Source organism: Hippocampus comes, unplaced genomic scaffold (assembly GCF_001891065.2).
Source record: "Hippocampus comes isolate QL1 unplaced genomic scaffold, H_comes_QL1_v1.1 scaffold295, whole genome shotgun sequence".
Taxonomy (NCBI): domain Eukaryota; kingdom Metazoa; phylum Chordata; class Actinopteri; order Syngnathiformes; family Syngnathidae; genus Hippocampus; species Hippocampus comes.
The window spans coordinates 407,887-422,614 of record NW_017804848.1 but is presented as its reverse complement, the minus strand read 5'-3'; the positions used below and the strand labels follow the sequence as shown (position 1 = coordinate 422,614).

The 14,728-nt window shown below is 49.7% G+C and overlaps 3 protein-coding genes across 3 annotated transcripts in view; 1 reads left to right on the top strand and 2 right to left on the bottom strand.

The window, feature by feature from the left end:
• Positions 1–380: 380 nt before the first annotated feature.
• rcor1 (REST corepressor 1) lies at positions 381–5,613 on the bottom strand. The gene is made up of 13 exons (XM_019877881.1): positions 5,054–5,613; positions 4,887–4,943; positions 3,772–3,852; positions 3,520–3,572; positions 2,481–2,642; positions 2,280–2,398; positions 2,131–2,200; positions 1,991–2,041; positions 1,407–1,556; positions 1,245–1,322; positions 1,101–1,158; positions 816–1,031; positions 381–597 (listed from the first exon to the last, which is right to left on the bottom strand). Exons 1-13 carry the CDS (start codon positions 5,232–5,234, stop codon positions 563–565), a joined length of 1,311 nt encoding a protein of 436 aa, XP_019733440.1. The 5' UTR covers positions 5,235–5,613; the 3' UTR covers positions 381–562.
• Positions 5,614–6,669: 1,056 nt separating this feature from the next.
• LOC109520576 (ankyrin repeat domain-containing protein 9) lies at positions 6,670–7,718 on the top strand. The gene has a single exon (XM_019877908.1). It carries the CDS (start codon positions 6,771–6,773, stop codon positions 7,635–7,637), a length of 867 nt encoding a protein of 288 aa, XP_019733467.1. The 5' UTR covers positions 6,670–6,770; the 3' UTR covers positions 7,638–7,718.
• The window catches only part of tecpr2 (tectonin beta-propeller repeat containing 2), a 13,918-nt gene continuing 6,904 nt past the window's right edge, over positions 7,715–14,728 (bottom strand). The window contains 8 exon segments of the mRNA XM_019877297.1: positions 7,715–9,585; positions 9,880–10,029; positions 10,109–10,250; positions 10,985–11,133; positions 13,247–13,382; positions 13,461–13,558; positions 14,163–14,478; positions 14,567–14,716. Coding sequence (XP_019732856.1) covers positions 9,428–9,585; positions 9,880–10,029; positions 10,109–10,250; positions 10,985–11,133; positions 13,247–13,382; positions 13,461–13,558; positions 14,163–14,478; positions 14,567–14,716 — 1,299 coding nt within the window. The 3' untranslated portion in view covers positions 7,715–9,427.

Here is a 14,728-nt window from a genome sequence, read left to right as displayed (position 1 = left end):
AAACGGAATTTTCCAAACCAGGTAACCTTGGTAACAATTGACAGGACGCCATCAGAAGACATTCGGATTGTCTGCAAACAAAAAAAAAAAAAAAAACGGTGCGGCATCTTCCAGCTGATTTAAGAAAACGAAGGTGCTTTTATCAAAAAAATCTTTTTCGCAAATGAACTTCAGGTAACCGTGGCAACATGATACATCATCGTCATCATGAGATGTTCTGATTGGCTGCCAATGTATTTCAGGTTGATTTCAGAAAACTATGGCAGGTCCTTTTAGCTTCTGAACATTAGTTAGTGAAGCAACTTCAGGTAACCATGGGAACAGACAACCTCACTTCATCATACATTCGCCAGAAAAATTAAGAAAATCAAAACGAGAGGTGAAATGCTTTCAGATGGATTTAATCAAACTATGGCAGGTCCATTTAGGCTAGAAAAATTATTTTGCCATGGCAACAAGATAAACTTCACATGGAAAATTGAAACCATTCTCCCACCCGCAAATGCAAAGTAAGGGGCGGAGTCAAATGTCCACACATGGAGGTGGGCAGAGTCCACCGTGGTCAGAGGTCTGCAGGGGGCGGAGTCAGGTGGTCATCTGTTGAGCACAGAGAGCTGAGTGAGTGAAGGAGGGCTAAATGCAAAGTCTGGCGTGGTGTCCTATGTTGCAATGAGGTGAAGAGCTTCATTTAGACAGAAGTGGTGTTTTACCACCATCTTGTGGAATCTGCAGGTCATTACAAAGCTTGATCATAGCGGCACTAAGTGGCAATCAAGCGGCCTTCAAGTTTTAGCCACGTCGTGAAATTGGCTCACCTGCGTCGTCCTCGGCCGGACCCGGCGCATCCATCTTGTCGTCGTCGGGCACGGCGGCTCCGCCTTCCACCCCATTCTCCGCCTCCCATTCCTGCAGCACCTGATCCAGGTTGAAGCGGCGCCGGTAGTTGACCAGGAAGTTCTTCACCTGCACCACCGACTTGTTGCCGATCACGTCGGAGATGGCCTGGTAGTCGCGCCCGTACTTCCTGATGGCTGTCAATGGCGAGGGCGGGCCAATGAGAGGCGAGCGTCAGAAAGCCAGACCCAAACGAGGCGGTTTACCTTGAACGGCCAGAAGCTGCTCGTCTGAACTCCAGCGACCGTTCACTTTACCGCTCACCTTGCGACACGCACGCAGGCACAAGCCGTCATTAAAATACAATCTTCTTCTTGTTAGGAGGATCAATGATTGTACTCGGCGGGTACCTCGGGTTGTCTGAACTGGTCCACTCCAGAGTCCAGTTTCTCCTTGAGAACGCTGTTGGACTGCTTGATGCTCTGGACCTGAAGTGCGCGCGCGCATACACACGTGCATATTTCAAGACACAGTTACACCCAGACATTTATTTGGGCCCGCGGCGTGGCGACCTGTCGCTTGGCTGCGGTCAGTTGAGCGTCCAACTGCCGCAGGACGCCGTGAGCGCACGAGGTGGACAGCGAGACCACGTCCTCCTGCTTCAGGAACATTCCTCTGGGGGGGCGGGTCTTGGCCCGGTGCGCACCTTTGACGCCAGACGACTGGCACGAGAGAGAGAGAGAGAGAAAGACTGAGAAGGACGTTGACGCGGGAGACAGCAGCCGAATCCCATCGGCATTCAGAACGCCCAAAAAGAAAAAAAACGTCGTGAGGCGGTGACCATTTTGGCAAACAGTTACTTGAGGATAATGAACTTTCTAAATCAGCCATCGAGCACCTAGTGGAAGAAACTAGTTCTGCCTCGAAAATTGCACGATCTTTATTCACGACATCGTTTTGAAGAGAAACGGAGTTCTTCTTTTCATCCTTAATTATCAGCAAATGCAAATCCCGTCCTGAGCCCTTTCCAAGACCTCTGATCTGACATCGAGCCCGCTGTCGAATTTGTTTCCATGATACGCAGCAAATATTGGCTACGTCAGTGTGTGTGTGTGTGTGTGTGTGACGATGACAAGATGTTTGCACGTTTACTTACTTTGAGTCCAGCAGCACTTTTTGCCTCGGAGCGCTCTGTTGCGGAGCCCACCTAAAAACAGGAACGAAGGCACGCGCGCATGAGAAGGAGGCCCGATTGGGGGCGCGTCGGCCGCATGTCCGAGAGCCGACTCGGCTGACCTCCTTGCTTTCTTCTTTCACGTGACCGGACTCGGGATCGCTGCCGTTATTCTCCTGACTTTCGTCGTCGCTGAAACGCACACAATCATTTCAACTCGACGCCGCCGGCGATCCGAGGCGAGCGGCGGTCAGAGGCGGCGCTCCCTCACCTGTCGTCTCGCTCCCTCTTGACTTTGCGGCTCTGTCGCTCCATCAGGCTGCTCCTGTTGCGGCTTTTCTTCCACGAGTAGTAAAAGCGGACCAGGCTGGCCATGGACTTGTCGGGCAGCTGAAACCAAAGCGGGAGCGGGCAGAAGGTTTGAGTGGCGCCGCCGCTGCGGCTCGACGGAAAGGCGGCGAGTCTCGCCGACCATCTGCTGGATGCGGTGGAAGCTCTTCCCGTGGAAGCTGAAGGCCTGCTCGAACAGGACGCGGTCCTCCACCGTCCACTCGTCGGGAAACGGCGTGAAGTTGGGCAGGTCGGCCAGCGACTTCTCCATGTCGTGCTGGTGCCAGAACAGCATGCCGAGGGCCTGCGAGCAAAAGTCACCGCCGGTCACATTTTTACGAGCGCGTTTTCACCACCGTAATGCAGGCGCACTTCAAAGTCTTCCGTTATCTCCAAAATGGACCGGGCGGCCAATATCGCGGGGTCGCCTTGCGTATGTGCTGAGCTCCCCAATCTGTCAATGCTGTCGTGCCACTTCGACGAAGCGTCCGCTTGACTGAGCGATGTTGGCAAACTGGTGCCGTTGTGAAATCCAGCTTCTTTCATCTGCGGCAGTTGCCTCAAGTGAAGCCGAGCCTTTCTCATGAACACTTTCTCAACAGTCATTCATGCCTTCATCACATCTCAGCTGGATGATTGTTCTGCACTTTCCTTTGGAGTCAGCCAATCCTCCATCAAGCGTCTCCAGTTGGTCCAAAATGCTGCTGCTCGCCTCTTTGACGGGTACTCGGAAGAGGGAGCGGGTCACTCCTACACTGGCATCGCTTCACTGGCTCATTTTCGAGTTCTTTTGAAGATCCTTCGATTTGTTTTCAAATCTTGAATCGGCCTCAGCCCACCTTACCTCTCGGAGCTGCCTGCCCGGCGCCTCGGGTCTGCGGACCGGACACTATTCGAGGTACCGAGAACCGTTAGCAGTCTCACTCTTTGGAATGAACGTTCGGCAAGCCCCCTCGCTGCCCAGCTTTCAAACTCGTCATTTTTATTCTTTGGCTTTTGACTCAGCACGAGCCTTGGTTTTTACTTTGACTATTTTTGTGCTCTCTACTGCCTTTGTTATTCATGTATTGTTTTATTTTTGTTGTACGAATTCTTTTTGCTCCATGTACTGCACTTTGAAGACAGCGGTGGTTGTTTTCAAGTGCTCGAGAAATACACTTGAGTTGAGTTGAAAGACGAACCTGTTCCATGTTGTATCCGTGTTTGTCTTTAGCGATGCTGATGTATTCATCCACTGAAAAAAAAAAACACACACACACAAATCTTTAGGTGGACTCACACTGCATCATGCTCCATGTGTATGTATTTCAAAACCTACAAGGGCACGATATTACAAGTGTCACTTCATGCCCAAGTTAACTGCGCCGATGAAGTCAAGATGCGAGTGAAAAAAAAGCAAAAAAAAAAAAAAAAACAAGCCGTGGTGGCCTTACGTTGACTCTGCTGAACGCTGTTGCTGGGACTCCACACCAACATGCCCACGCTGTGAGACAGCTGACACGCCTTCGCCACCTCTGCAAGCGCACACAACATGTACTTAGGTGACCATCGTCATTCCACCTTGCGTCAGACCGTCGCTTTAGTGACCACCATGTTACTTGCTGACACTTTACAAGAGGCACGACAATGAATTGATGACTCCACAACTGATCGAGTACACTGGCCAACAAGAGAAATTAAAAAAAAATAAATAAATAAAAAAAAATAAACATGATGATCCACTCCTCAATTTTGCGAACTCCCGGTTCATTTCACACGAAACATGATTTGCAGAGCTTCTCAACAGAAAACATTTTCACATTTCTGTAGTCTTCCCAATAAAGGAGACAGATGAGCTTTCTGCTGAATCCAAATAAAAGGTTTGCTAACATCTGAATTCACTTTGGGAAACAACTAAACATTTTTGCAGAGTTTCGGACAAACGTTACCGAGTAGAGCAGTTTTTGATTCACGATCAATTTATGTTTGTGCATTTTTTTCCTCCCACTGTCACTTTGAAATGTCACAATTGTTCCATTCATTCAATTTATGGCTGGGGAATTACAAAAGTTGGATCATATTTACTCTTGAGAGACTGAAATTCTGAGTATTTGGACAATTTTCAGTTCAACAGGGCCTCTCAACAATGAAATGATTCTCAAAATAGTTGACGGTTAACTTGACCATTGATTAGTTGTCGATGACTCAAATCGTGGTCCCTCAAATTATATCCAATAGTACTAGCTGTACTGTTTGCATATTATTTAGTACTGGAGAAGAATTACTACTGGATGCATGATGTCAGCATATTCAAAAGTACATCATGTACAGTGTTGGCATGAAATGACTGTAACTTGAATAGTATATACCATCCATCATGTTAGAGTTGGGCAACCTTACTAAGCCGTATTCTTGTTGAAATTCATTTTTCAACGTATATGTATCAGCAGTTACGCAGTAGTTTAATGTAGTATTCATGACAGTTCTGACGAACTGCTCGAAGCGCGAGCGTGTGTGTTTGTGTGCTGGCGTTGTTCGAGGCTACCCCATCCAAACGTTACTTTCTTACCCGGGTCGAAGTCCGGAACCACGGCTTGATATTGCGATCCAACTCGCATTCCTCCACCTGTACATCCCCGAGACATCAACGCAAATAACTTCAAATGAAATCAACGTGAGGATGTTTCTTTTTTGTTTGTTTGTTCTTCTACGTGGGTTCGGACCGAGGCTACCTACCGTTCTCGTCGTCACTGCTGGAGCCTGAACTTCCATCTTCCCAGCAGCCCCGGCCGCTGCTTCCATTACCGGACACGCTCTTCCCGCCGATGCTGACCGCCGGTCCGGGGCCGCGACCTCGCCTCTTGCCCGCCATCGTCGCCGCCGCCGCCTCCGCGTTCCTGTCGAACATGGGCGCCATGGGCCCAACGACGTGACCGACGCTGAGAGGGTCGAAGTAGCCCGACTTGGACGCCAAGTCCTCCGAGCCGCGCTACAACCGTAAAGCTTAAAAAAAAAAGAAAAAAAAAAGTGAGCGAGTAACCAGAGGAAAGTAGACCCGGAAGTCGAGACCGGAAGTTGACGAAGAAGAAGTCGACGAAGATGTATTTTGTGTGTGTTGTAGAAGACGACGAACTAAGAATGAAGAAAGACAATTTAAAGCCTCGTTTCGGCCTGAACAGAGACAAAAGGTTCAAAAGAATCGATTTTTACGGCGGGCTAGCTACAACAGGAAAGCTAAGATAAAGTGGGCTAACTGGAGGAACGCACGAGCCAGAAGTTGGAATCGGGAGCAGCCGAATAAGTAGTAGAAGAAGAAGTCGTAGTAAAGGAACACGTGAGAAAAAAGTTGTAGGAGCAGAGCATAATGCCAAAGAATCGAGCATTAGTTTATTTTTTCAACGTCATATCTACCAGCTATTCTGGACGAAAGGTCTTATTTTCTTGTTCAATACTTTAAACACACTGATGTGAAATAAGAAATCATGTTTGTTTTTTTCCACGGTTATCATACAGCCTTAAGAGAATACGAGTGTATCCACGAGAGCGATGTCAAGCAAGCACAAATATTCACTGGCTTTACTGTAACAAAAAAAAATTGTCAGAATTACCAAAAGAACAAATGAAAATACCACAAACGCATTCCAAGAAAGACAAATTGAATAAATGACGTGTGATGCTTTCCTTGCTTTTTATATTTTTTCTTTGATTGATTCCTCGCATGTTTCTATATTATAATATTTCATGTTCAATAGTTTTTTTTCTGTCTGCATGGTAATGAGTCATATATTGGAGATATTTGATTTGAATCACCGTTGGGTAAAACTGTCGTTGTAATACTGCACTTTTTCACCTCGCCAGTAGATGTCACCCGCCAACAACCGAAAAAAATGCAGAGGACGACTACGACGAAAAGTTGACTCTGGTTAAGAGCAGATGAAAACCGGTTATATTATTATTATTATTATTTATTTATCTGTCCAACTTCAGAACCCTTTCTATTAGTTTATTGAAACAAGTAATCATTGAACAAACAAGACCTACCATGAGTGAAAGGTAGGGTCAACTGAAACCTCTCATCTGTTTAAGTACAATATCATTTACGAAGACTGACACTTGTCGACATTTACATGTTTATGTAATGTCCATTTTAAATCAATGGAACGTTCGCCCCCGTGTCCGGCTGACGTCCACGTTGCAGTCTGGCCATGCAGCGATAATCATGTCGAGGTGTAACAATGTTTGCTATGCCTGCAATGCCAGATACGCACTGAGCACCGCCCCCACCCCCCTCTCAAGCCCCCAAACAAACATCCTCACATGGTGAGGGCGGCAGCGGGTAGTTCATAGGAGTGGCCTGCCTGTGAGCTATAAATGTCCCAAAGCTGCAGGGACACCCGCTGGAGTGACAGGGCCAACACCGAGACGTTTCTTCCTAAAGTGTTGTGGCGCCGTCATGCCGTGGCTGCTCTCATCCCCGCCGCACCCACCGAGCCCGTCCCCATGCCAGCGGTACTGCGAGCGCACCGCCTTCGCCTTCTACTGCGCGGTTAGGGACAAGCTTCCGGCATGGCTGCTGGAGGACATGCGCAGCATGGAGGTTTTCCTGTGGGACGACGGACACCCGCGCTCCTTCTCGCCCGGAGATGCGCTTATGTACGCGCTGGTGCACGACCACCAAGACTACGCGCGCTACCTCCTGCGCAGCTTCTCGGTCAAGGCGCTACACGTGGCACGATGCGGCATGTGCCGAAGCGGCGGGTCGGCGCTTCTGCACGTGGCGGTACGCTACAACCGAACCACCATCCTGGGTTTGATGGTGGACACGCTGAAGGACTCGGCGCCTGAAGGATGGCGGCAGGAGTACCTGAACAGCTGCGGCGGCTGCGCGCACGGGGCGGACGCGGGAAAGACGGCGGTGCAACTGGCGGTGGAACTGTCACGGGCCGACTGTTTGCTGCTTCTCCTGGCGCGCGGAGCACGGCCGCACGCCTTGGACGCCGCGCTCTTGCGACTCGCCGCTTCCGGCGCGGCTGAGCGGCGTGACGCCCGGCACTGCCTGGACCTGCTGCTGCTTTTTGCGCCGCGACCCGCGGCGCCGTGCCGCCTGCTGGACGAACCGCAGCGCTGGCAAAGCCTCTTGGGACGAGATGTGTTTGGCTGGTTGAGCGGTCTGGCCCCGCCGCCGCTTCTGCTACAGGCTCTGAGGACCTTAGCCCAGTCCGTCCCGTGTCAAATGAGCCAGTTGCCCGCTTTCCTGCGACCGCACAGTGAACTGACATTGGACTTTCCCTTACCCTGGAAACAGAGTGAAACATGCTAGTGTTTTTGATGACGGAAGACTTCTATGATTCGTGACCCCGTGTACATTTTTGGGTTGGATTTTGGAATAAAGTGCAAGACAATGCGCTCAGCAGCTTTGTGTTTAATACGTTCACGGGTGAGTTTGCAACCAATCAGCACGCCAGAGGACGACATCACTTCTCACTCCGATACCCAGGTCCGACTCAGAACCTAAAATGTTCACAGTGCAGTAAAGTGCAGCTAATTCTAAGAGTCCGGTCAAGTCTGCCAGAATGTATCAAAAGTTCTCTCGTGGTGTCTACGGTTGACGTCATAGCCTGTGTCCACAGGACAAGTTTGGTCGGTTGACCGGTCCGGCCCTGCCATTACTACTGCTTCAGGTTCTCAGGACTCTCGGGAAGTCTGTCGCAGCTCAAACGAGTCGTACGGTGAGCTGGACTAGACATTTTTTTTACTGAGAGAAAAGACCGAAACCCGATGGTGTTCGAGATGGAGTAATCGTCGTGATCCTTGACTTCAGATGATGAGTCCATGCATATTTTGATCGTGTAATAAAGTGAAGGACACTCAACTGAAGCTGGACTCCGGGGGTTTCTGTGTTCAATACGTTCAAGGGTGACTTCCCAACCACTCGTCGCCTAACAGGACACCATCACGTCCTCATATCCGAGTCTGACCCAGGACTTAAACCGTTCCAGTAAAGTCCAGCTCATTCTAAGACGCAAAGGCCGCCAGAATCTCTTAACATTAAAGTTTGTTACAGCATGGTTAGTCAAGTGTGTTGCAGTCAGAGGATACAGTAGCTAGTGTAACTCGTCCACTAATGTCTATCGTGGACGTTTTCCATTACTCAAGTGTTGTTGCACGCAGTGGCACAAAAATTCAAGAGTCTTTCGGGGCATATGCGTAAATCCAGGTGAGTCCACCAAAATCTACGAAAGTGCTGTCGAGGTCAAACTAGTCAGTTGGCTGAAGCTGTCAAGTGCGTATCTTGTCCAGCAGCGTCTCGAGTCCACCGCAGCTGCGAGAGTCCACCCGAGTCCGTCCGAGTGTGGCCTTTGTGTACATACATAAGGGACTTCCTTCGGTGCAATATTACCTTGTTCTCCCAAGAGTTCAAACCCAAGCCACTCGTGTTCATTTGAGTCCATCAAGTGAATAGCCCAGGTGAGTCGACCAAAGTGATTCGAGGTCACACACACGGATGAAGATTCCCTGTTTCCGTGAGAGTTTTCGGGCCAGGCGGTCCAAGAGTTCACCTGGGTCCATCAATCAATTGGTGTCCAGGTAAGCGCACCAAGTCTGTTGCGGTCTCTGTCTGTGGTTCAATCACAAAGGGCGCCCCAAGGTGGGAAATTCCCCGTTCCTACAAGAATTCACTAGCTCTCACTTGAGTCCATCGATCCACTGGTGTCTAGTCCATCAGATTGTGATTTGAATATGAAACCAGTACATATGTAGTCCACTCAAGTACATTAAGGCGTGCTTGCTCACAGAGGGACTAGACCCCCCCGACCCCCATCACTTCCATCCTTTCGAAACGCAACAGTCTGGACGTCATACTCCTCATCGTACTAGACATTCCTTTGATCAGAGGCCGTCTTCGACACCTGTCTGAACCAGTTTGGAAACACTTGGAACAAGTTCAAGATGTCTCTCTTGGCCATCAAGGGCATCCTTGTCATGGGAAAGACTTTCACACTTTTGCCAGGAAGTGATGTCAGCCGCCAGTTCAGCTGCATTCCATGAGAAAGCGTTGAAAAAAAAAATGTTTTGCAGCTATCTTACACAAGTCCACACGGAACGGCGTCAGAGGAGTTCCCACTCGTCGTCAACATCGTCACCGCCACCGCCGGCGTTTGTTCCGGAAGGGGCGGGGCGACGGGGCGTTGGCGGGAGGAGTTTTGTCATCCGACGGGCCAGTCCGCCAATAGCGGTCACCGCCCACAAGTCGTCGTCTGGAGTGACTGCGTGGACAGAAAGGAAAAAGGGCAGGGGGGTTTGCAGGAAATCTCGTTCTTTTAGTCAGCGTCATTCCAAACTATCAATTCTATTTGAGTCTCCTATTAAGATGCAACCTTCCATTTAGTCAATTCCTGGTTGAAATACATTTCCACAAATTCCTCTGTAAGTTTCCACATTTTCAAAATGGACAGACTTTCGCCACCCCCGTAAGAACTCAGGACAAAACCAACAAACATCTGCTGAGCGGCTCAGATCCATCGCACCCGATGGTAAGACTGGTAAGAAACCCGACTTACCTGTCAGCCAGTTGGCGTTTCCTGGGATCTTCTTCCAGTAGTCCCCGGCCGGGTTTCTATCGGAGACGCCGTAACGTCGAGCCAAGTCTCCATTGACACATCGGACCCAAACCGTCCGACAACTGAGAACCAGCTGACTGACGCTCAGACCTAAAGGACCAGAGACACTTGAGGCAAGGATCAAGCAACATAGAGTTGAGCTGGGGCGGAGCTGAAAACACACACAGACCTGGCACCAGGTCCCAATTCGTCCCAACGGGCATCTCGTTGCTGAGTCCCGTCCTGACAAAGACGGCGCCTCTGTTGTCCAGCGCCCACAGATGACAATCGTTTGGACTTGTCTCAATACTGACGAGCTGGACTCCAACAGGCTGCAAGGAACGTGACATCATCATGACGTGCACACGCGGTTTCGAGATGCGTGTTATAATGGTTGATGGCCCTATGTATGTTGACCTCGACATGTTTTTATGCATACGTAGTCCCAGATGTGCGTTAACCTGGTCACTGCTCCTACGCGTGTTACCTCGGCAAGGGGTTTTGTAGTTCTAGATGCCTGGTTTTAGATCGGGGTTATCTGGTCAGGTGGTTCTAGATCTGTGCTGCCACAATCGCCGATACATTTGTGCTATCTGGAGAGATACGCTAGGACAAGTTCCAGATTGGCGTGAACTAATCAGGTGCTTTTGTCAAGTTGTTCTAAGATAGCTGGCCAGGTGCTTCTCAATGGATGTGACTTGGAAAAGTGATTCTTGATGCGTACCTGGAAGGATGGTTCCGGACAAGCACTTTGAGATTCACCATGAGCGTAGGCATGTTGCCGAAATGGGCAGTTCTGCATGGGACTGACCGGGACAGCTGGTCCTCACTCTGCATTACCTGTCCGGATGGCTCTAGATTTGATTTTCCTGGTAATGGGGTTCTAGATCTTTGTTACCTGGGCAGGTGGTTCTGTCAAGTTGTTCTAGATGGGTGTAACCCGTGTGGTCAGGTGGTACTAAATGGGTGTTCTCTGGCCTAGTGATTCTATACGTGTGCTATCCGCTCAGGTGGTTCTAGATGTGTGTCCTCTGGTTCCGGTCAGAAGGGTCGGGATGTATGTTACCTGCTCAGGTGGTTCTATGTGGATCCAAGCGGGAAGCATCATGTTAGGGTTGAGTGGTTGGGTTCCAACCCGGAAGTAGACCAGTCCACGACTGTCGAGAGCCCAAACATTCTGGCTGCCGCAGCTGATGCTCACCAAACGTACACTTCCTACCTCAGAGACACACAATATAAGTATCATATATTTACCCTCTAAACTATGCGCGTGCTGTCGCACTGACGATATCAATCTGGAGTTCGAGGGTAAGGTGGAACCTGAGTGCAACGAGAGCATCTGGACTTTCAGAGTGGATTCCAGGTCAGTCTGTTTTGGGGGGTGGGGCAAACTCATATTTCACAGCCACCCCGCTAATCTGGATTCTCGCGAATCAGCTCGGAATGTTGCCAAGAACAACCACCACCTCGACTTCACGTCACAGCAATCCACAAGTACGTCGAAATTATATGACAGACATCAAATGTGCCGCTTTTGTTAACTCCTAACAGATGTCTTGGTGAATGTTCGCGCATCCCTGGCGTGTTAGCATGGAACAGGTATGTTAGCGCACAGCAGGCGTCTTACCAAAGGTTAGGATCTCACAGGCACATTCGCAAGTAACAAGTGTGTTAGGCAATGGTACTTTGTTTGTAATAGCTAGCACGCAAAATGTTATCTAAGTTAGCACGCAACGGGGACAATGTTAACATGTACCGTGTGTTGGTTAAGGTTAGCCCCTAACAGACAAGTTAGCAAATGTTGGCACGTAAAATGTATGTTCATACCTGATTGCATGTTAACCAATTTTAGCTTGCAACAGACGCATTAGCAAATGCTCGCAAGTCACAGGCACACAAGCGATTGTTAGCACGTAACACCTCACTGAGCAGATAACAGTCTTGTTCAGTAAGATTAACCAGGAACAGACACGTTAGCACAATAATTGGCATTGTGGCTTATGTTTACTCACTAGACATTAGCATGTGTTGACTTAAATGGACTAAAAATATTTGTATTGACAGTGTGCCTTTTTCTAATGTCAAATATATTCCTTGGCTCAGTCAATGTTAGGGAATCCGATACTAGCTCATGTCAGCCAGTCAGAGACAAATCCGTGTTAGCAAATGTTAGAGGGTAACAGGCGTGTTCGGTCACGGCAAATATCTTCCAAATATCACTGGGCTCTGACGGTCTGGGGGCTGAAAGGTGACCCTGCGCCTGCGTCACTGTCACAGTCTCGGGGCGACATAAACAAGCGGCTGGACCAGTGATGTGAGATATAAGGAGGAGGATGTGTGTGTGTGTGTGTGTGTGTGTGTGTGTGTGTGTGTGTGTGTGTGTGTGTGTGAGAGAGAGAAGTTGCCCACATGATTTTAAGTGACCTTAAATAAGTTGGAGCAAAGGCGATGGGACAAAACACACAGACAGCACTTGGCCAATTTGTGCCGGTTAACAAACAAACGACTAAATACCTGCCGAGCCAATAAAGGCATTGCAATGGGTCCAATGACTATTGAGTGTTTTTTTTTTTTTCAAAGAAAAAGCAAAACAATTCAAAAATGATGTGGAAAGTGCTTTTTTTCCAATCATCAGCATGAACAAAATTAGCAATAAATAATAAGAATTCAATTCCCATTCCAGTGCAACTCTGCTTTAAGGACGACCAATTTTTTGCGACAACAAAAGTGTTTGATGTGTTTGTCCATCAATGCATGTGTCGTTTCATACCATTCTGTACATGCGCGTGAGGCTAGACGCATGACGTGGTGTGAGTGCGAAGGCCCGCACAGGGCACGATGCTCCAAAAACTAACAGTGGGCTGCTCAGACCCGATATTGATTTTGGCGACTCCCTGCGATGTGAACTGTGCCAGCTGGCGTCACGTTTTGAGGCTGCCCATACAATAGGTTGCGTTCAAGGAACAAACAGGACGTGGGCGATAATCATGAGGAAACTGACGTTCTGCCCATACAATAGGTTGCGTTCAAGGAACAAACACAGGACGTGGGCGATAATCATGAGGAAACTGATGTTACGAAAGGAGAGGAGGCTGTACTTCAAGTCTGGTCTTCTCTTCATTTCTGACATCCACACCATGAATGTCCATCTCTAGACATTGATAACGACAGATCGCCCGGCCCGAGTCATTTCTGACATCCACACCATGAATGTCCATCTCTCTAGACATTGATAACGACAGATCGCCCGGCCCTAATGCGCGCCAAAAATTGACTGTCATCTGCTGCCGTAAAGACGGCGTGAGCGTATTGGGACGGCGACGCGTACCGAGCTGACTGAGGTCCAGCGACGTCCAGTGGAGACCGGCGGGGCAGGGGGAAGACAGGGTGCGAATGAACACCCGGCCGTGGGTGTCCAGTCCCCAAAGGGCGTCGCGGCAAGCCGACAGCTGGGTCAGCTCCACCTGACGAGGACAACGGCGGGAGAGCGTTAGGGCGCCAAAGGCAGAAGTGAAGAAAAGAATCAGGAAAAGGCGAGCGACCTCCGGCGGCAGCGTGACCGTGGACGGCCGAAGTTCTCCATCCTGATCCCAGACGCAGAACAGATCCTTCTTGCTCTGGGCCAACCACAGGAAGGCACCTGGAACACACGTGCTCTCGATGAAAAACATTTTCCTAAACCAAATGAAGCAATAAAAACTGACAGAGGCAACTTTGTGCGCTGATAAAACTAACCGATGATAGCAAAAATGTCCTTCGGTTTTCACCTTTGACAATGAATTCCGTCCATCATGCTGTAAGGGTTCAGCTTAAACAGATTTGAAAAGAAAGCAATAAAAATAATCAAAACTAAAACTGTAACGAAACGAAAACCTCCCACTGAACATTCGGCAAGTGTGTGTGTGTGTGTGTCCAAGCGCCTTATTACCTTCTTTGTGGGGCAAGGCCGAAGAGGTGATGGAGCTCCACCTGGTGGCCGCCACGGTCCCTCTGGGTACCAGGTTTTGCCAGAAGGTTCCTACCAGGTTGTGCGCTGATAAAACTAACCGATGATAGCAAAAATGTCCTTCGGTTTTCACCTTTGACAATGAATTCCGTCCATCATGCTGTAAGGGTTCAGCTTAAACAGATTTGAAAAGAAAACAATAAAAATAATCCAAACTAAAACTGTAACGAAAACCTCCCACTGAACATTCGGGAAGTATGTGTGTGTGTGTGTGTGTGTGTCCAAGCGCCTTCCTTACCTTCTTTGTGGGGCAAGGCCGAAGAGGTGATGGAGCTCCACCTGGTGGCCGCCACGGTCCCTCTGGGTACCAGGTTTTGCCAGAAGGTTCCCACCAGGCTGCCGCGGGCCAAGTGCAGCTGGTTGCGTCCGGACGCCACCCACACGCCGCCCGCGTTGGCGCTGACCAGGCTGGGCTGGCGCTGAGAGTACTGAGACAGGAAGGCCACCACCCGCTCCACCGGTGCCCTCGTTACCGTGGCGACGCTTTGCGTGGCGCTCAGAAGCGTCTGGAACAAGCTGCCTTGATCGAAGACCACGTAGTCGGAAATGCTGACCTAAGGAACAACGCGTGACACGTTGTCACCCGCGCGCAGCCATCAATCACGCTAAAACACACCCGCACCACACGCGCACGCGGTGTACCTGCCACCAGTGGTCATCGTGCCCCTGCGGTCGTCGTGAGGAGACTCCCGTCCTGAAGAAGAGTCTCCCACCGACGTCCAGCGCCCAGGCGGTGCCGCCGTCGCCCAGCGTGACGCACATGAGCTCCATGCCCTGAGCCTCGCTGTCGGATCATGTGACGTC

What these genes read in the sequence shown, in the direction of transcription:
- rcor1 (XM_019877881.1), bottom strand. Translation starts at nt 5,234, where the DNA reads ATGGCGCCCATGTTCGACAGGAACGCGGAGGCGGCGGCGGCGACGATG. An exon ending in CAGCAGTGACGACGAGAACG is followed by an intron (nt 4,944 to 5,053) that starts GTAGGTAGCCTC and finishes GGGGATGTACAG; the next exon opens with GTGGAGGAATGCGAGTTGGA. An exon ending in TCCACCGCATCCAGCAGATG is followed by an intron (nt 2,399 to 2,480) that starts GTCGGCGAGACT and finishes CTTTGGTTTCAG; the next exon opens with CTGCCCGACAAGTCCATGGC.
- LOC109520576 (XM_019877908.1), top strand. Translation starts at nt 6,771, where the DNA reads ATGCCGTGGCTGCTCTCATCCCCGCCGCACCCACCGAGCCCGTCCCCA.